General features: G+C 40.4%; 1 protein-coding gene and 1 long non-coding RNA gene across 4 annotated transcripts in view; one reads left to right on the forward strand and one right to left on the reverse strand.

The window, feature by feature from the left end:
* The window catches only part of LOC148114390 (uncharacterized), a 51,749-nt gene extending 47,307 nt beyond the window's left edge, over nucleotides 1-4,442 (forward strand). Inside the window, exon 3 of the long non-coding RNA XR_015734133.1 lies at nucleotides 4,429-4,442. This is a non-coding gene — a long non-coding RNA (uncharacterized LOC148114390). The remainder of the gene's footprint in view (nucleotides 1-4,428) is intronic.
* Nucleotides 1-21,472, reverse strand: part of OXSR1 (oxidative stress responsive kinase 1) — an 89,489-nt gene that overhangs the window by 20,635 nt on the left and 47,382 nt on the right. For all 3 annotated transcript variants that reach the window (XM_034401749.3, XM_034401750.3, XM_034401751.3), the window contains exons 5-9: nucleotides 19,595-19,650; nucleotides 8,818-8,927; nucleotides 4,566-4,667; nucleotides 3,228-3,361; nucleotides 148-196 (exon numbers count right to left, since the gene is read on the reverse strand). In XM_034401749.3, the coding sequence (XP_034257640.1) occupies nucleotides 148-196; nucleotides 3,228-3,361; nucleotides 4,566-4,667; nucleotides 8,818-8,927; nucleotides 19,595-19,650 (451 nt within the window). The remainder of the gene's footprint in view (nucleotides 1-147; nucleotides 197-3,227; nucleotides 3,362-4,565; nucleotides 4,668-8,817; nucleotides 8,928-19,594; nucleotides 19,651-21,472) is intronic.

The following is a 21,472-nucleotide window of genomic DNA, read 5'->3' on the forward strand; positions in this document are numbered from 1 at the left end:
AATAAAGGGAGACTAGTATAGATCTATTTCAAGCTATTTAGCTCTCATCAGCTAGCCGTACCCTTCTGGGATTCAAAAGTGGCGGAATATGCGCCATCCCATAATTGGGTAGACCAGGTTGCCCTGATAAAAAACACTTGATCCTACCTTTGCTTTCTGGAAAAATTTGTGTCTTAGAAGTTCAGCTGCTGTAGGTCTATGGACAGAAAAAAAGGAGTTTCTTAAGCCTATGGTATATTGCAGGAATTTTTAAAGAGCTTTTTCTATTTCATATAGGAGAATCACCCACAATAAGAACACAGATCAGAACAGATGTTGCTTTTCACAGGTTGTACATTTCAATTCATACATTAGAGAAAAAGAAACAAAGATGATGTTAATGCTGGATAAAAATTGTGTCTTTTGGCAAAGTGAGGCCATAAGCAAACCTGTGTGATCTCTCAACAATAGTAAGATAAACATTTCCTGCATAATATTCACATTCTTATTTTATGTATTTGCACAGAATTTTACCTGAAGCAGATGCAAATATTTAAGAGTATTAAATATATGATGAGAACAATGCTTTAGTTTGTTTTAATCTGGTTAACCACATGGCCCAGACTAATGTCATAAAACTATCTTACTTTACTTCTTAACATCAGTTCTTAGAAAGTCTGAACCAGAGGCAAACAAACATTGAAAACTAACATTTGTTAAAACATCAATAAGGCAGTTATCAGTGGACATGATGCAATATCCTATAGCAGGAAGTTCCAAAGGCCAATCATACTGTCTTAGTGCTTTCCCATTCAATAATCCTCTGGAGTTCTTTGCTTGTGGCATCTACTTTCCCTTCTTGAACTTCTGTATCCATAGTGCTCAACTTACAACCACAATTGAGCCCCAAGTTTCTGTTGCTGAGTGAGAAAATTGTTAACTGAGTTTTGCCCCATTTTATGACCTTTCTTGTCACACTTGTTAAGTCAATCACTTGCAATGGTTAATAACACTGTTGTTAAGTGAATCTGACTTCCCTATTGACTTTGCTTGTCAGAAGGTTTCAAAAGATGATCACATGACCCTTGGATAGTGCAGCTGTCATGGGTCAGTTGCCAAGCGTCTGAATTTTGATCATGTGACCATGGGGATGCTGCAATAGTTGTAATTGTGAAAAACAGTCACAAGTCACATTTTTCAGTGCCACTATAACTTTGAACGGTTACTAAATGAACTGTTGTAAGTCGAGGACTACCTCTTTCTTGATGATTGTGCTTAAATGTGTTTTGTAATAGATATGATGATTTGGAGAAGGTTAGTTATTAGCAAAACATGATCTTACTCCAGAAAAACTGGAAGGAGAAAGAAAAAAAAAAACTCAAAACTTCTCCCTCCTGAATCTTTTTGGGATAAGAGACGTGCTAGCATAGCAGAGAAATGCTATCAAGTTTCAATATTTTGATATGTGAGCTTAGATATTTTCTTGCAGACATTTCATTACCCAACTAGGTAACATCATCAATGCTAGTCTGCGGTTCAACCTTAGTTTAATTCTGAGTTACAAATATTCTCTCCTATTGATGTTACTATGTCTGCTATTATAGCCTGTATCTGTTTCTCAATCTTGGCCATTGGAAGCTGTGTGAATTTCAAATATACAAATTCATATTGGCTGGGGAATTCTGGGAGTTGAAGTCCACCACAGCTTCAACTGGCTTAGATCATTAACATAGAATTCCAGTATGTCTTGTGGCCTTTGCTTCCTGACCTATCTTACTCTGAAAGGCTAATACAATGCTACAGTTATTTGAAAAGGAAATCTCCCTGAACTTTTTACCCATGATCACTGTACCACGGAACTGTATGCAGCAAAAAAGGGGTTGAACTGATTACAAAAACGCATACAGAAAATCCTATCCCACAAAGCCACAGAAATTCTGCAATAGCTTTTAAACCTGGTGTGCATTATAAGATGACATAACCCTTTCAACTTCATACAGCACAGCCTAATGAATAAGAGAGTTGGAAGGGACTTTGGGGATCTTCTAGTCCAACCCATCCCGTTTCAGATAAATGGTTGTCCAATCTCTTCTTAAAAAAACTCTAATGATTGAAGCACCCACAACTTCTGGAGGCAGGTCGTTCCAGGGATTAATTGTTCTCACTGTTGTTCTAGATTCTCCTTAGTTCTAGATGGGTTCTCTCCTTGATTAGTTTCTATCCATTGCTTCTTGTCCTGCCTTCAGGTGCTTTGGAGAATAGGTTGAACCTCACTCTTCCTTGTGGCAGCCCCTCAGATATTGGAAAATCGCTCTCATGTCACCTCCTAGTCTTTCTTTTCATTAAACTAGAGAGACCGAATTTCTGCAACCGTTCTTCCTATGTTTTAGCCTCCAGGCCCCTAATGACCTTTGTTGCTCTTCTCTTTTTAGAGTCTCAATATCTATCTATCTATCTATCTATCTATCTATCTATCTATCTATCTATCATCTACCTACCTACCTACCTACCTACCTATTTATTTATTGGTTTGATTTATATGCCGTCCTTCTTTGGAGACTCAGGGCGGCTTACAATGCGTTAAGCAATAGCCTTCATACTTTTGTATATACCTATTTAGTAGGGCTTCCGGCCCCCCCTAAGCGGTGTTCTTTTTTATACAAAGTCAGCTTATTGCCCCCACAATCCGGGTCCTCATTTTACCTACCTCGAAAGGATGGAAGGCTGAGTCAACCTTGAGCCTGGTGAGATTTGAACTTGCAATAATTGCACGCAGCTGGTGCTATTTAACAGCATTTTAGTCTGCTGCGCCACCAAAGCCTCCAATTTTCCCATTGGACCTACCTAGCAGGAACAGCATGGTTATTAAGCGAATCTGGTTTCCCCATTGATTTTGCTTGTCAGGTTGCAAAAGATCATCACATTATCACACTGCTACTGTAATAAATGTGATCAGTTTTCAAGTATACGAATGTAAATCACGTGATCATGGGGATGCGGCAATGATTATAAGTGTGAAAAACCATCATAAGTCACATTCTTCAGTGGTGTTTTAACTTCGAATAGTCACTAAATGAAGTCGAGACTACCTGTATTAGATTTTAAACTTGTGCATGTGTGTTCAGGTGTGGCAACTTGTGTGCATTTATATGTGACCATGGGCAGAAAAGGGAGATGCAAGTCATATAAATAAATTTAAAAGAGAGAGGGAGAGAGAAGGAGGAAGTTAAGATGATCCCGCTTGTTACCTTTTCTCTGGGTCTTTCTGCAGGCACAATGAAATCATTTTCCTGAACGACTTCCCGTATTTTTTAAGCATATCCTTGTCTTGAACCCCTGTCTCCAAGGAGGGGGGATCATTTTGTAGTGTCAACATTAAGACCTGAAAAAAATGGCTTCTGTTAGAGACATTGAGGAACATTATGAATTGGCTAACAAAAAAAGACATAGCGAAGACATGAAAGTACTTGAAAACTACTTTTGAGGTCTAGCTGCTCTTTGGCCTAAAGTCCTACAGCATCTGATGGATAACTACTAGTTCTTTATAAGCAACAACTGTTGCTTGTGAAGAGATCACATCTCACCTGCCCTCTTTCCACCATCACTGGGGAAGGGCTCTAAGAGGCAAAATAGCTTCCCTGCACCCCAAGGATTGTAGTGTTCCTATGAAAGTCCACAGTAGAGGACAAAATGCCACACAGGTACTCTTCAACTTATGACCGCAATTGATTTTGTCTTCTGTTACATGCTTAAGCATCCAAACAGTCCCTAGACTTTTTTGCAACTTTTCAGATATACCATTTTCTAAGAGGGTCAATCCAATTTTTCAGACTGTGTGCACACTCTTCATGTCAAAGGAATTACCATATTTTTCGTTATATATTTTTACCCCCCAAAAGGGGGTGAAAATCTGGGTGTGTCTTATATGCCGAATGTAGCTCCGCCCACCCGCCGGCCCCCACTCTTCGGCCATTTTTGGCCAGTTCCAGGCGGCAGGGATCTGGATCAGGGCACAGCCTGAGGAACAACCCTCCCTCTTCGGGACAGTGGGGGGGGGGAATCTGCCCAGCAGCTTTGGGGAACAAGGCGGGTGCCACGATTTGTGGCTGGTCACCCCTCTGGCCGCGCTGACTTCACTCCCCAGCAATGTGAGGAGCCGCCGCCTAACCCTCTCTACGCCCAGGAGCCAAGCTGAGCTGAATGGGAGCCCCTAAAGGGAAACGTTCCTCCTTTCTAGCCATCGCTGCCTGGATTCCAAAATGCAAACCTCAAGAGTCGCACTTCAGGTGGCGGCCAGTTCCCCTGCAATGTGCAGCGGGGAACTGGGAACTGCTTAGGATTCGGGGAGGAGATTGTAGCACTGACGCCTAAAAGTGTTCTTCTGCACAATGCAGAGCCGCGCGCCCCCGTCCTCCTTCTCAGCAGACTCTTCTCTTTCCTCCTGGCCAGATCCGCCGCTTGAAACATGGTACACTTTTTTTTGTCTCTGCACACACCCCATGTTTGGAATCAGGAAGGGGATCGCGGGTTCGGGTGGCAGATACACCGAAAAATACGGTATTTAAACTGGTAAATCTGTAACTTACCTTCATGGGTGGGTATTTGTGATAAGGAGCAGCTCCGGTAGCCAATTCTATCGCAGTAATTCCAAAACTCCAAATATCTGCTTTGAAATCATACCCCCGAACCTGCATTGTAAGAGAAGTTTATTTCAAAACTGGCTTTTCTATTACAGTAACTGTTCAATTCCATGTGTATCTTGCCTGAGTCATACTTGGGAGCTAACCTTCCTTCACCTCTTGGCATTCATTTATGATAAGGCACCTAAAACAGACTTCTAATTTCTCAAACTACTGCCTGAAAATAGCACAATTTGTATTCTTCTTCACAAGAGTGAGAATATTACAAAGACTTTAGCCAAATGAGAGGAATAAACTAATCTTTGGATATATTGGAAAATCATGTTCACTGCAAATATCGCTGAATTCTGCTGTCTTGTTAACTCAGAATTGCCCTTGAAATTGAAGCAATTCTTCCAAAACAAAGAGATGTTAGCTTCCCAGAATACAAGTAGTCTTCAATTGTCACAATTGAGACCATAGTTTCAGTCGTTAAGTGAAGCAGTTGCAAAGTGAGATGTCACTTTGGCAACCGCAAAAGTCAATATTATTTCCATTTTGAACAGAGAGGAACCAAGAATCAAAGACTTACCTTTATTATAAATATTATTTATATATTATGTATTATATAATTATATATTATTATATTATATTATATTATATTATATTATATTATATTATATTATATTATTATATTATATTATTATATTATATTATATTACATATATATATATATATAAATATTATTTCCATTTTGAACAGAGAGGAACCAAGAATCAAAGAGTTACCTTTATTATAAAAGTAACTTATTATGATTATACACAAGCTTTATTATAAAGTTAGACTGCCACACTTCCTAAACAAATTCCAGGACTGATTCCCATAGAAATAGTTAAGATATATAGTGAATGAATGACAATGCTGGTTGGAAATTCACACAGCTATTCAACCACCTGTTTAGTGCAAGCATCTTATTCTAAATCCAATTTTATTGCAAGATACCATGAATGGTTTTTTGAAATATGATTCTCTCTTGGCCTGGGCTGACTCATTACAACCCATGATTGGGTCTCCAAAGCCATCTAAACTCCTGTAATGGCTGTGACATTCAGCACCTCTGTGGCTGAGCCCAATGAGAATTATGGTCCATTACAGGTAGTTCTCGACTTACGACCACAATTGAGCCCAAAATTTCTGTTGCTAAGTGATATTTGTTAAGTAACTTTTGCCCTGTGTTACGACCTTTCTTGCTTGTTAAGTGACTCACTGCAAGTTGTTAAATTAGTCACACGGTTGATAAGTGAATCTGGTTTCCCCATTGACTTTGCTTGTCAGAAGATCACAAAAGGTGATCACATGATCCCGGGACACTGGAACCGTCATAAACATGAGTCAGTTGCCAAGCATCTGAATTTTGATCACATGACCATGGGGATGCTGTAATGGTCCTAAGGGTAAAAACATGGTCAGTGCCGTTTTTCAGTGCCATTGTCACTTTGAACGGTCATTAAATGAACCGTTGTTAAATGGATGAGTATCTGTACATACAGAGAGCATCCAACTGAGAGAGTTGGACCACAAGCCTTCTACAGGTAGTCCTCAACTTAAGACCATGATGGTGGCCAAATGGGTCAACTGTACAACCTGTCTTGTAGTGGCCACTAAGCAAATCACCATGGTTGTTAAGTGAATCTGTGATTGTCCCAAAGGTGCTTTTTCCAAGAGGCAACTGGACTTTCAGAAAAGGCAACTTTGGGACAACCATGACTGGATGGCTGAGAATCTCCACAGACATGAATCTGTGATTGTTAAGCAAACTTATTTTTTTGTTATGTGGTGTTTTCGCCGAAAATTGGAAATGCCAGTTTTTGACAAAAATGCCATAAATCATGATCCCGTGACTGCAGAATGCTGCGAACGGCATAAATGTGGGCCGGTTGCTGAGCACCAGAAATGCAGTCACAAAATTGTGTGTGTGTGTGTGTGTGTGTGTGTGAGAGAGAGAGAGAGAGAGGGAGATGTTCATCTGAATCAGGTCATAAGTATCTTTCAAGTGTGGGCAGGTCCATGGTAACTTTCAATGGTCACTAAGCAACCAGTCATAAGTTGAGGACTACCTGTACTGCCATAATGGTCTAGGCCCTAATCTCCTCCTAGAAGAAATGAGAGAAGATGCTCATTTTTGGAATCAGAATCCATCCAAGGTTTCTCTCTTTACTACAGTTTGGTGTTTAGTAAGGCTGCGCTCTTCTGAATGTAAAGAGCTCTGGAGAGGAGCCATTTTGTTCCGCCCAAGCGGTATCCTTTGCCATTAGAAATCCTCCGTTTCTTTAGACTACAGGTAGTCCTGGACTTATGACAGTTCGTTTAGTGACTGTGGCACTGAAAAAGGTGACCTATGGCCGTTTTTCATTTTGCAGCCTCCCTGTGGTCACGTCATCAAAATTCAGATGCTTGGCAACTGACTCGTATTTATGACCGTTGCAGTGTCCCCCGGGGTCACATGATCCCCTTTTGCGACCTTCTGTCAAGCAAAGTCAAGGGGGAAGCCAGATTCACTTAACAACCGTGTTACTAACTCAACAGCTGCAGCGATTCACTTAACAACTCTGGCAAGAAAGGCCCTCAAATCGGGTAAAATTCACTTAGCAACTGTCTTGTTTAGCAACAGAAACGTTGGGCTCAATCGTGATCATAAATTGACTACCTGTACAGTATTCTTAAAAGGTTAGAATAACAGAGTTGGAAGAGTCCTTGTAGGTCATCTAGTCCAACCCCCACCACCCGCTCAAACAGGAGACCCTACACCCATGATGGCAAACCTATGGCACGAGTGCCAGAAGTGGCACGCAGAGCCCTCTCTGTGGGCACGGGCGCCGTTGCCAGCTGCTCTTTTGGTTTCCAGCATGCCGGACAGCTGGTCTTTGCATGTGCCGTAGTGCCAGAAAATGGCCCGAAAAATGGCTGTTTTGGAGCCATTTTCATGCCATTTCTGGGCCGTTTTCAGGGCTGTTTATGGCCCAAAAAAGGCCTGAAAACAGCCCAAAAATTATCTGAAAACGACCCAAAAATGGCCCCAAAACAGCCTAAAACAGCCTGGAAAATGGCCTGGAAAACAGCAAAAACCGGCAAAAAAACAGGCATGCATGCACCAACCAGCTGGTTTCAGTTTTCCAGCATGCAAATGTGCACCGGCCAGCTGGTCTTCAGATTTCCGGCACTCTGACGCACACACATGCATGCGCATTCCGGTTGGGCACTTGGTGCCAAAAAGGTTCGCCATCACTGCCCTACAGCATTTCTGGCCGATGGCAGTCCAGTCTCTTCTTGAAAGCTTCCAGGGATGAAGCTCCCACAACCTCTGAAGGCAACTTCTGTTCCATTGATCCCTTCTCATTTGAGTGGTGGCCTTTATGCCCCCATTCTAAACCGGCCTCTATCTCTTCGCATTCCAGCTGTCTCTGCCCCCTCTTGCATCCGCAGACATTGGACATGGACTGAAGCAATACTTTGTTTACTAAGTAAGATGTGACATGCACTCGGGTCACCAAGTTAATGGCTAAACAATAGCCTCCTCCTTCTCGAGCAGTTTCACAACTCAATCCCACTCCTGCCCTGGACTTCACAATGGTCAATAGATTATTGTTTCAACCATCACTGGAAGACTGGGAAGAAATATATCTGGAACAATGTAAACGAATGCTTTCAAAGGAAACTCATTCTCAATAAAGTAAAAGTTGTTTCTTAGACAGATAAATGTTCTGGAGTGTTTTACAAGTAGTCCTCGAATTGTAACAGTTCATTTAGTGACTGTTTTGACATTACAACGGCATGGAAAAAAAGTGACTTATGACCATTTTCACTTACAAACGCTGCAGCGTCTCTGTGACCATATGATCAAAATTAGAATGCTTGGCAACTGGCATGTACTTGTGACAGTTGCAGTGTTCCAGGGTCATTGATCCCCCTTTTGCAACCTTCTGACAAGCAAAGTCAACAGGGGAAGTCAGATTCACTTAACAACTGTGTGATTTGCTTATCTGCTGTGATTCATTTAAACAATAGGGGGTGGGGGGGGAAGGTCGTAAAATCAGGAGCTCACTTAGCAACCACCTTGCTTAGCAACAAAGGTTCCTGTCCCAATTGAGTTTATAAGTTGAGGACTACTAGTATTTGAAATTTCAATGCTCAATGAAAGCCTGTTCCAATTTATTCTTACCTGCTCCATCACTTCGGGAGCCATCCAGCAAGGCGTGCCCACAAAGGTTTTCCTCACTTTGTTTCGTGTAATGTCCCCACCGGTAGCTAAAAAAGCACTTACGCCGAAATCTGAACGCCAAAACACAAAAAGGGGAAAAGAAGGGGTTTAAAAACAAAAGAAGCATTCTCTCTTGTGCATGTTTTTATTTATTTATTTTTTTAAAAAAGCAAAAGCTATGACTTAGAACAGAGGTAAGAAACGAGGCTAGGGCCTCTTTTATAAATCTATCTCAGCATCTACTTCTGTCCTACTATCGCAGCACCATTGAGAGTGTCCTGACATATGGCATTCTTGCATGGTATGGGAGCAGCTCTGTAGCGGACGAAAAAGCTCTACAGAAAACCATTAAAACTGCCCAGAATATCATCGGACTCCAGCTACCAGCCCTGGACGATATCTTCGAATCTCGCTGTTTGAGAAAGTTGCATAACATTCTCAGAGACTCTTCCCATCCTGCTTACAATCTTTTTGGACTGTTGCCTTCTGGCAGAAGATACAGAACAATTAAAACTCGGACCACACATCTTCTGAATAGTTTTTATCCCAGAGCTAAAATTGCACTCAACAATGAACTAAAGGGCCACCATCAGTGAGCTGTTGGACAGCATTACTTGGTCTGTTGTGTGAATGTTTGGGTGGTTTAGGGGTGGGGAATTGTGGTAGGTGGGAGTGTGTTTGGGGATTGCTATGTGTGTTGGACCTGGTTTTTGGGTGTTAAGTAAATTTCGTTGTATGGGTATACCGTGTATACACGTACAATGACAATAAAGTTATTCATTTATTTATTTATCTTTATCACTTGTGGATAAAGATAAATTGAATTCTGTGTGGCCCAGAATTCCTGAGCCAGCCATGCCATGCTGACTCAAGGATTCTGGGAGTTGAAATCCACCTGTGACTTAGAATCATGGAACTAAAAATGAAAATAAAGAAAATAAACAATAAATAGTACAAGTCATCAAGGCCAAGACTGATATCATATACCACATGTAGAGACGAAGTCCTTGTGACTGCAAAGATTAAATGTTTGCTGGAAGGCATCCAGTGGCCAATTGTAAGACTTTTGCACTGGGTACGGTTTCATGTTCCTATCTAGGCTTAACCAACAACAGGTACTGTAATCCTTGAGTTACAACTGTAACCAAGGCTCAATGCGGGGGGAGAGGGAGGCGAGTGTTAGAACTTCAGTTCCGGTTTGTAAGTCTCCTTTTTCAGGTAAGTAATAACTTCGAAAGGTCACTGAGTGACTGGTCATAAGTTGGGGACTACCTGTATTTGAAAGGCATTTCAGCAAAGAAAGTCCTCAACTTAAATGTTCATTTAATGAACATTTGAAGTCAACATCTGGGGGGGGGGGAAAGTGAGTTATGACCCTTTTTGACACTTACAACTGTTGCAACATCTCTATGGGGAAGTGATCAAAATCCAAACACTTGGCAACTGGCAGGTATTTATGTCAGTTGCAGTGTGTGCTGGGCTCATGCGATCACTTTTTGTGACCTTCTGACAAGTAAAGTCAATGGGGAAGCCAGATTTACTTAAGTTTGCAAGTTCGTGTTAATAACTTAACAGCTGCAATGATTCACTGAACCACTGTGGAAAGAAAGATCATAAAATGTGGCAAAACTCAGTTAACAACTATCTCGCCTAGCAAAGGAAATTCTGGGCTCAATTGTGGTTGTAAGTTGAGGACCACCTGTACTACAAAAATTTCTGAAAGCTTTCATAACATTTGCAGAATTGGTGCAAGTTTCTACACGTCTTTCATTTCCACCCTGATCAAAAGAGAAATTAGTTCAGAATCACGCATGTCCTCCAAGGGTCCAGTCACAAGGTTTCTACACTGTCACATTTTCTCAGATTGTGTACAAAATTATGAAGACACTATTGTTGAAAGGAGGATTAAAAATAAAAAGATAAAAACAACTCTCTTATCTGCCATGCATGCAAGGCGTACATTTTAAGTAATCATGTGAAATAACTGCAGCACAACATAATTACGCTGAAATTCAATTTTCCCTTCCGGGATTTTAAGAAGATAAAAGAAGTGTCGGAAAAAGCACAACTTAAACTTAAAAAAAAATCTTTGGCAGCATTTGTTGAGAAAAGTATAGTTTATTAGAGATCAAATATATTGCAGTAGTAAAAAGAACTGAAAGTTGTGTGTCAAAATCTATAGTTTTCCTAAAGGTTAATTCAAGCACAGGTTGGTATGCAGCAGGGTGGATAAAAATCAATGATTTTTTTTAAAAAAATAAAAAAAAATCAGATTTTTTTGATTTAAATCGGATTTTTTTGATTTTTATCAAATATATTTCAATAAAAAACTTTTGGGGTAAAAATCTATCATAAGATAGTTTTCTATTTAAGATACATAAATAATTTAGTTTATTCAGCATGAAATGGAGCTTAGTTATTTAGCATGAGGCTGTATATTCTGCAACACTGGGACTATCGGTGAGTCAACAACGGGTCAAAGGAGAAGCAGAGATGACAGTTGCTCTTTAAAAATTATGATTTAAATCGAGTTGATTTAAATCAAGCCTTTTTACTAGTGATTTAAATCGTGATTTAAATTGTGATTTAAATCAACTCGATTTAAATCAAATCCACCCTGGTATGCAGCCCACTCGTTCTCCCAGCTGGGTTGCCTTGAAGCAGCATCTCAAGGAAATACAGTGCTTACTTTCCTTTCCCGAAATATTCCCCCCTTCCTTCCCCCTCCTCACAGTTCAGTCTATCATCACGCAGCAGCAAAATACACGCAAGCATAAAATCACAGCTGACATGAAGAACGTGCTTGTGAAAAAAAATGGCATAAGAGTTTGCAGAGAGACATTTTGAGAGAAACCCCCCCCAGAATTCAGAGAAATCTCAGAGATTTATTTCAGGTGGCCTGAACTGAAAATTACCCCTCCAGTTTGGGTCTGCTACTTTCCAGATTTGTTCCCATCATTTCCCAGTTTTTTAACTACAACTCCCATCATTTTACGTGTTTTGTAGCACAACTATCACTTTCAGGCCACCGGTGTAGAGAGATTAGGATGGGTTCTCTGCCTTAAAGCCAGATTTATTTCTACATTTACATATGTATTTATAGGTTAGATTTATATCCTGCCTCTTCAATCAGGAGCCTGGGGCAATGGCTTTAGGTAGTCCTCAATTTACAACAACAATTAAGCCCAAAATTTCTGTTAAGTGAGACCTTTGTTAAGTGAGCTTTGCTCCATTTTACAACCTTTCTTGCCACATCTGTTAAGTGAGTTATGGTCATAAGTCAAGGACTACCTGTATCTGTCCCCAGTGCCTCAACCTTAACAGCAGAAATTTTGGGTTCAATTGTGGTCGTAAATCAAGGACTACCTGTACAGGCAATCCTTGATTTACAACCATTTTTTTCGAGACCATTTAAAGTCACGATGGCACTGAAAAAAGTAACCTACGAATTTCCATTGCTATTTGGAATTTTATGGCCTTTTACGCATTTTATGACCTTTTACGCTGTAGCTCTTAAACAAATCATAGCTGTTAAATGAATCATGTGGTTGTTAAGCGAATCTGACTTCCCATGTTGACTTTTCTTGTTGGACACCAGCTGGGAAAATTGCAAATCATGATCACATGAATCCAGCATGCTACAACCGTGTCGGTTACATGCCAGTTATCAAGTGCCCGAATTAGAGCCACATGACCCTGGGAATGCTGTGATGGTCGTAAGCAGGAGGACTGGTTGTAAGCTTTTTTTTCAGTGCTGTTGTAACTTCAAATGGCCAGTAAACGAATGGTTGTAAGTGAAGGACTATATTTTTCGTTTCTTTGTTTACAAATCTCATCCTTGCTCCTAGAGAACCAGATTAGTGTTTTCATTTTCCTTTCACAACAAAACAACAGGGTGATTTTGAAAGGGAAACGTGGCAAAGTTTCACGCATAGTGCTAAGCTTCCTTGTGCCACGAGGGTGGGCAGCTTAGCACACCCTCCCAGATCTTTGGGGATGACATCAGATGTGGGGATTTCAGCTTCTTGAATTCTTGCAAGGTCAAACATGGAATGAGAGGAACTGGGCTTAGGCATTTGAACCATTATGCACAGAATGTATTCTGGATGCTTGAAAACAACTAAAGGCATGCTGGGCATTTTAAATATTTTAAATATTTTTTAGTATTTATATATTCAATTTTAAATTGGTTTTAAAAGTTTGGGGTTTTAAATTTGTCGGGGCCAAAATTATTTAATTTGATTTTATTCTATTTTTTAAATTTTGTATTGTATGTGTTTTTATTGTTTGGCTGTGCACCGCCCTGAGTCCTTCGGGAGTAGGGCGGTATAGAAATCTAATAAATAATAATAATAATAATAATAATAATAATAATAATAATAATAATAATAATAATAATTTGTGACCTCTGAATTTCACCAATTAATCCTCTGGGGTTTTCTTTTCTTTTTCTTCACCTTAAGCAAGAAAATACCACTAAATTGATCAAATATCTTCCTGTCAACCTTTGCCCTTTCTCCACAACTCAAAGAGAGTTTTGTGATTGCAAAGGACGGTAAATCTTCTTTAGAAGAGAGCCTCCGGGTATTTTGGACGGCTAGAGTACAGCTAAATCACGTTTGTTTTTTTTTAATTTGATTTATATGCCGCCCTTCTCCGGAGACTCAGGGCGGCTTACAATGTGCTCAGCAATAGCCTTCATCCTTTTGTATATTTATACAAAGTCAGCTTATTGCCCCCACAACTGGGTCCTCAATTTACCTACCTTAGAAAGGATGGAAGGCTGAGTCAACCTTGAGCCTTGGCGAGATTCGAACCTGCAGTAATTGCAGGCCTTTTAATAAAACCAGGGAACTTTAACAAGCTTACCCATCATTTAAAGACTTGGAACATAACTAAATTGCATTTTAAAATAAAACCATGGATCTCTAACAAGTTTACCAATAGGTGCATTTCACCATTTATGCTATTCAATCGATAAAGGTCACAAATCAGAATCACTTCCTTTGGCTGAAGGTCAACTCACTGCCTGTCCGTCCGTCTGACCATCCGTTCATATCTATCCATCCATCCATCCATCCATCCATCCATCCATCCATCCATCCATCTATTTATTTATCTATCTCTTCAATCTTCCAAGCTGCCAAGGTCAAGAAAACATTCACGGTCCTCATCTTATGACCATAATAGAGTCTGGATTTACGGGTTATAAATTGTGCCAATGTTAGGCAGGTCACCCAATTTTTCTTTCTGTCAGTCATTAAGCAAACCCATTTTAGACAATGGAATTTTTTTGCAGAAACCGGAAGTAAATGTCAGTTTACAGCAAAAAAAATAATAATTGTAAATCAAAGCCATCTGACTGCAGGACACTGCAGATAGCATTTAGCAACTGGCTATAAATCGAGAACTTAATCATAGTATTTTAATTGCAGTTACAAATGGTGTGGGGTTTTTTTTTTCTATTTAGACTACTGCTTAGAATTGCCTTGGCTGAAGCAGTGTTATAAACGTATAGTGATAGTAAACATATTTGATCTGTAAGTCATAAAAGCCAGGATGAAAGATAATTTGTCCATACTAGTTTTAAAAATTTGGCTGGCATTAGCCATGATTGGAATTGATTCTGATATAAAAGTCGGAGTAGCGCGTTACTGACAGCAATCTCCATCAGTTAGTTGAGATAAACATGAATTCATGTCACACCTTAGGCATGAAAGCCGGCTGGATGACTTTAGGCCAATCGCCAGGAGGATGGTGAGTTCTAGTCCTGCCTACGCATGAAAGCCGGCTGGATAACTTTGTGCAGTGCTTCTCTCTTAGCCCAACCATCATACGGGATCGTTGATGGGAAAATAGCAGGAGGAAGAAGGATCAACTATGTTCACCACCTTCAGTTATTTGTAAAAATAATTAAGGCTGGACAGAAAAATAAAATAATAAATAAAGTAAAATAAAATAATATTTTCACTGTTCTGGACCCCTCACTTTTGTGTTACTTTAGCTGTTGTTGAATCTGCTCCACCTGTTGATGGGAAGACAGAAATCTAAACCATAAGATATGAAGGGAATGTGAGTATTGTATTTCTCTTCCCAAGCTTGTTTTTACATCTGCCAATATGCTGTCCTAGATGGATTTCCAGGAAATTCAGAGAGTGACACAGACTGGTCATCTTACAAATTCCTCACGGTTTTTATTTGGGGGGAAAAATGCAGTTCCATCTGAAATAGGAGCTGGCAAGTAGGTGCAAGCAAACAGGAAAATGATAGTGAAACAGAGATCAGGGTCTGTCCTGAGGGAGACCAGGGTTTTACCCTATCTTCTCTTAATTTTCATAGGCCTACCATGGAATATTCAGACATGCAACAGAGCAATTGATCTGTTTTAACCATGGTTTGTGGCTAAAAAGTGCAAGAGATGATGGATAGATGTAGAACATTTTTTTAACATGGTGGTTATTTTATTAAGTGTTGGAAAAAAGAAGTAGAAAATAGAAATTGGGAAAATAGTATTATGTATACTGAAATAGAATATCACATCTACTCGGTTCTGGGCTTTTTTCCTTTCTAACAGCTAGCAAGCTCTAACTGCTAGGTGGGAGACCTAAATAGATCCATTTCTAGCTCGTTTGCTTTCATCAGTAGGCCACACCCATATCTTATGTATCCTCCCTGTAAAGGTACAGTATCAATTTTCTTACTTCTTCGTAGGGTTTATGTGTGTTTTTCTTCTAGCCAGGTTTTCTAGCTGTTAGAAAGGAAAAAAGCCCAGAACCGAGTAGATGTGATTCTACTGAGCTGGAGCTACAAAAAAACCTTGATTACGTAGGGAAAACATGGCTAGAAGAAAAACATATATATATGTATGTATGTATGTATGTATGTATGTATGTATGTATGTATTAAAAAGCATGTTTCTTGAATAAGCCACAAGGATCTAAGTCACGGGTGTCAAACTCGACGCATCACATTGCCGTCATGTAACCTATTGCGATGTTCTTCTCTTCGCGGAGCTGGGATGGGCGTGGCCTGCGCATGACCATCCAGCCCACAGACCGCCAGTTTGACACCTCTGCTCTAAGTCCAAGTTGCTCGACTTCAGCCAGCCACAAGATGTGTGGATTTCAATTCCCAGAATTCTGCAGAGAGCTTGCTGGGAGTTGAATTCTGGGAATTGAAGCCCACACATCTTAACATTGTTCAGGCTAGGGGTCCAGCTCACATATAACAGAACACTGCAAGCAATGATTTGCACGTCCCAATGATCGAGTTTGGACATGACACAGCTCTAAGGCAACATGTGATTTTGCATTTCTGCCTGAGCATGACATACGATCATTTGTTCAGAGGAGAGGAAGAAGAGGAAGTCCAACATGCAATTATGTTTTTTCCTTCAGGTAGTCTTCGACATACACCTGGCCTCTTAGTGACCATTCAAAGTTCTTACTCATCTACCTTGGGAACTATTTACAATCTGGTTCTGAAGTTCGGACAGTCAAACCCCTCCACAGTTACAGGATCAAAGTTCACAACCACAATTATCAACGTTTGCAGCGTACCCACAGTCACATGATTGTGCTTTACAATGACTTTGTTGAAAAAAAACAAAAACCCAATGTTTCTGGTTTTCAGCAGAATTGTGACCACAGTGAGTCAATGGTTTTACTTGCTGTATTTGCTTAACAACAATTGGTAAGTTCACCTATTGACTGCCACAAACAAGGTTGTAAAATTGGGTCATCATATGACTGACCCATTTTATGACAGTCACAATATATGACTGAAATAGGCAGACTCCATTATGATCATACGTTGAAGACTACCCGTATTTTAGTTATTGGAAGCACATTCCACCATCTTCCTGCCTCCAGAAATAATAAAATAAGAATCATGCATAAGAGCATTTGCACTACAGGATCTTTACTTTATATTAAACGCAACTCCCCAAGTCTTCATCTGGGCATTTTGCCATATTCCATAAGTCTATTAAAATAGCACTGATCTGCCAAGTCAGAAGCAAAATCTGAATATCTGGGGCAAGTTAAAACACATTTGCAAGGTCTTTTTAATTCAGTACAGGTAGTTTTCGACTTATATTCACAACTGAGCCCAGAATTTATGTTGCTAAATGAGAAATTTTTTAAAGTGAGTTTTGCCCCATTTAATGACTTTTCTTGCCACATTTGTTAAGTGTGAAGTGAACCATTGTAGTTGTAAAATTAGTAACATGGTTGTTAAGCGAATCTGGCTTCCTCACTGACTTTGCTTGTTACTAGGTCACAAAAGGTGATCACATGACCTCAAGACACTGCAACCATCATAAATACCTGCCAGTTGCCAAGCATCTAAATTTTGATCATGTGACCATGGGGATGCTGCAATGGTCACAAGTATGAAAAATGGCCATGTCACTTTTTTCAGTGACGTTGTAACTTTGAACAGTCACCAAATGAACTGTTGCAAGTCGAGGACTACCTGTATTTAGAGGGTTTTGCTCCTTTTTTTCCCCACACTGACAAAAGGAAAGAGCGCTGCAAGAGATGTTCCAACCGCACAATGCTGAAAGACTTCAACACTTACCAAGACCATCTTTAAAATCATGAACTAAAAACATCTATAAAACTCACAAGGCGGGCTAAAGACCTCCTTTGGTATCTATAGTGGTTTTCATGCAACTGATTAATCCAACATGAACAGGCCCCTGCTTTATCTGAATGAAACACGCAGAGGATGCCTAACCGTTTTAGAAACGATATCAAAGCACGGGAGGAAAAGATGCAGACAAAGTTGCTAATTCCGGACACAACACGGCTCCGTCCAGGCTGGGGACAATGAATTTCCAGCAAAGACATCATTAAGCATTCAGGAGTCAGTTTAAAAAGACAAAACCGGAAGGCTTTGGATACCTATTGTGATGAGCTCACGCAGTTAAGTGAGTTTGGAAATAGATGAAATTGAATAGACAAGCTGTCTTAATTTATACCACAGCTTAAGCCTGTGGCTGTTAAGTTGATGAACTGTGGTGTTTAAAAATGAAAGAAAGGCAATTAAAAAAAACGCTCTTGATTACGAAGAATCTATAGAGAAACTCTGTTATAAACCTGAAATGTACAAAGCTGGTTTTGATAGGGAGGGAGGGAGGGAGGAAGGGAGAGAGAGGAAAAGAGCCTTGGTAGTACAGGGGTTTAAGGCACCCTGTTATTAAGCTGGTTATTAAGACCAGCTGCCTGCAATTACTGCAGGGTTCGAATCTCGCCAAGGCTCAAGGTTGACTCAGCCTTCCATCCTTTCTAAAGTAGGTAAATTGAGGACCCAGTTTGTGGGGGCAATAAGCTGACTTTGTATAAATATACAAAAGGATGAAGGCTATTGCTGAGCACATTGTAAGCCGCCCTGAGTCTTCGGAGAAGGGCGGCATATAAATCAAATTAAAAAAAAGAAGGGAAGGAGGGAAAGAAAGAGGAGGGAAGGAAGGAAGAAGAGGAAAATAGGGAAAGAAAGGGAAAAGTAAAAGTAAAGGAGGAGGCGGCAGAGAGGCAAGGAAGGAAGGCACCACCCAACAGGAAAATTCTGACTGGGGAAAGTTAGTCCTCAAGTCAGAAGCACTAAAGCACTATTCACACATCCAATTAAATCCCTGGATGTTTAATTATTGCTTGCTGAACAAACCACAATGGGTGTGGCACAAACATCACAGTAAACCCTAGATCATGGAACAGTATCAGTTCACCAGCACTTGGAGCCATTAGCAAAGGCAAGATTCGAATCCAGGATTCCAAGGCCAGACCCCATTTTTTTCCTTTCCCCCATAGCTTACCTTCCCCTCTCTTGAGAGAGATAAACAAAATCTGAACCTCTGCCCTCCATTAAAACATTTTCCAGCTGAGCTGTGATTTTGCTCAAGCATCCCACACAGCCAAACATCAGCAGGGCTCCCTCCTCTAACAAACATTGTTTAAATGACAGAGAGTGAGAGAGAGAGGAAGGTCTAGAAACTATGAGGCTCTGTTAGAAATCGAGAGTTGTGTATGGCCTGAAAATTACTATAACAGAAGCTAAGAGGTGCAGTGCAGTCCTCCATGCCAAAGAAAAGACGGCTGCACAAAACCCCTCAATCTGTTCCAAATTCACCAAAGGGAAACTGAGGCAGAAATGGGCTGTAGAAAAAGGAAGAAAGACAAAAAGGCTGCAGCAAATGTGTTTCTCTCGGATCAGCGGTGGGGAAAATATGGCTTCTTTACAGCCTGTGAACTTCAATATTTTTGTATTTTTAATTTTGGGCCAAATTTATATATATTTTAATTGTTTTTTAATATTTGTATTTCATGTTTTTTAATTCTGGCTGTACACCGCTCTGAGTCCTCAGGGAGAAGGGCGGTATATAAATTTAAAATAAAATAAAAATAAAATAAAATAAATTCCCAGAATTCCTGAGAGTTCTGAGAATGGCTGGCTCAGGAATTCTGGGAGTTGAAGTCCACGGGACATAAAGGGTATATAGTTCCCCACCCCTGCATTAAGTGATGTCCTGGTAGCAGAGCACAGTCTCAAAATAACCACCGCTCAATCCAGAGTGAGCAGTTGGGAATATTTACACGGAGAAACGCCGTCCAACACTCAATATGTTTCCCTCCCTGAATTGGGAAAGGAGACACGTATTCAGTTGAATCTACTTAGTCAGACAATCTGCAGCTCTGCATTTCTTTGGGCTCTCTCCAAAGGTTTGATGGATACTCACCGGCAATCTGGACCGACCCATCTTCTCCCAATAGGATATTGCCAGCTTTCACATCCCTAGGAAAAAGGAAGGAAGGAAGGAAGGAGGGAGGGAGGGAGGGAGGGAGGGCAGGAAGGAGGGAAGGAAGGAGGGAGGGAGGGAAGAAAGAAAGAAAGAAAGAAAGAAAGAAAGAAAGAAAGAAAGAAAGAAAGAAAATAGGAAGGGAGGGAGGGAGAGGGAGAGAAAAAGAGAAAGAGAAAGAAAATATAGCCATGAGTATGGATGCAGATTCTGTGTTTCCTTCCCATTGCGGCAGTCAAAACCAATGCATTCCTAAGGCAAAGTCAGCACCTCAAAAAAAGGACTTATGACTTGGGTATGCATTTATGACCGTTGCAGCATCAAAATTTGGGTGTTTGGTAACCGGCAATGGACAGGCAGTCCTCAACTTACAACCATTCGTTTAGTGACCATTTGAAGTTACACCGGCACTGGAAAAAAATCATATTTATGACGGTTGCATATCTCTGGGCCATGTGATCCCCTTTTGCAACCTTCTGACAAGAAGAGTCAATGGGGAAGCCAGATTTAGACTTAGACTTAGAATAACTTTATTGTCACTTTGAATCAGGGTGGATTTGATTTAAATCAAGTTGATTTAAATCACAATTTAAATCACGATTTAAATCGCTAGTAAAAAGGCTTGATTTAAATCAACTCGATTTAAATCATAATTTTTAAAGAGCAACTGTCATCTCTGCTACTCCTTTGACCCACTGTTAACTCACCGATAGTCCCAGTGTTGCAGAATATACAGCCTCATGCTACATAACGAAGCTCCATTTCATGCTGAATAAACTAAATTATTTATGTATCTTAAATAGAAAACTATCTTACCATAGATTTTTACCCCAAAAGTTTTTTATTAAAATAAATTCGATAAAAATCAAAAAAATCCGATTTAAATCAAAAAAATCTGATTTTTTAAAAAAAATCATGGATTTTTATCCACCCTGCTTTGAATGTACACTAATCGGCATACGTTAAAATGAAATTTCATTGCATACAGCTCTCAAAGGGTCTCCGCCTCTAATATTCAAACACTTAACAAGGTTCACTTAACAACCAGGTTACTAACTTAAAGACTGCATTGATTCACTTCACAATTGCGGCCAGAAAAGTTGTACAATGGGGCTAAAGTCACTTAACAACGGTCTCGCTTAGCAACGGAAATTTTGGGTTCCATGGTGGTCGAGGGCTAGCTGTACCCTCCAAGCCAGGGGTGGGTTCTAATTTTTTTTACTACCGGTTCTGTGGGTGGGGCTTATTTTGTGGGCGTGGCCTGATGGTCATGTGACAATTCTTTAGGATTTAGCAGAGGTACTGGTCTACCAGGCTTTTAACTGCTTGCAGAGCTGTTCTGATCTACTCATTTGTTTTTGCTGTTTTTGGAGGCATCGGTCTACCACTACACTGCCTTTTAACACTGATCAGCTATAGTGTGGCCCTTTGAAGCCCCGCGGCAAGAGTTTAAACAGGTTTTTTCCTTCTAGCCAATCAGCTGGGACTTGGGAGGCAGCGAATAGATTGGGGGCGGGGCCAAATAAAAGATAAGAATAACACGGGGCAGGCGGGAGGGCCCCGCTCCCAAACAAAGAGAACCGGTTCAGTGACATCATATTGTCACCGCTACTCAGCCGGACTGGACCGAACCGGGAGGAACCCACCACTGCTCCAATCCAACAAAAAAGAATGGATTTGGGGCAAATCAGTTGTGACTTTGAAGATGAAGCTGCCAAATGGAGGTTTCTACACCTTGGAAAATCTCCATGATTTCTCCGGCTGCTACCAAAACAATTATCTCAGTATAAATGTTTGCCAGGTATTAAGCAACCTTCC

Source organism: Pantherophis guttatus, chromosome 4, assembly GCF_059756535.1.
Source record: "Pantherophis guttatus breed Tessera chromosome 4, ASM5975653v1, whole genome shotgun sequence".
Lineage (NCBI taxonomy): Eukaryota > Metazoa > Chordata > Lepidosauria > Squamata > Colubridae > Pantherophis > Pantherophis guttatus.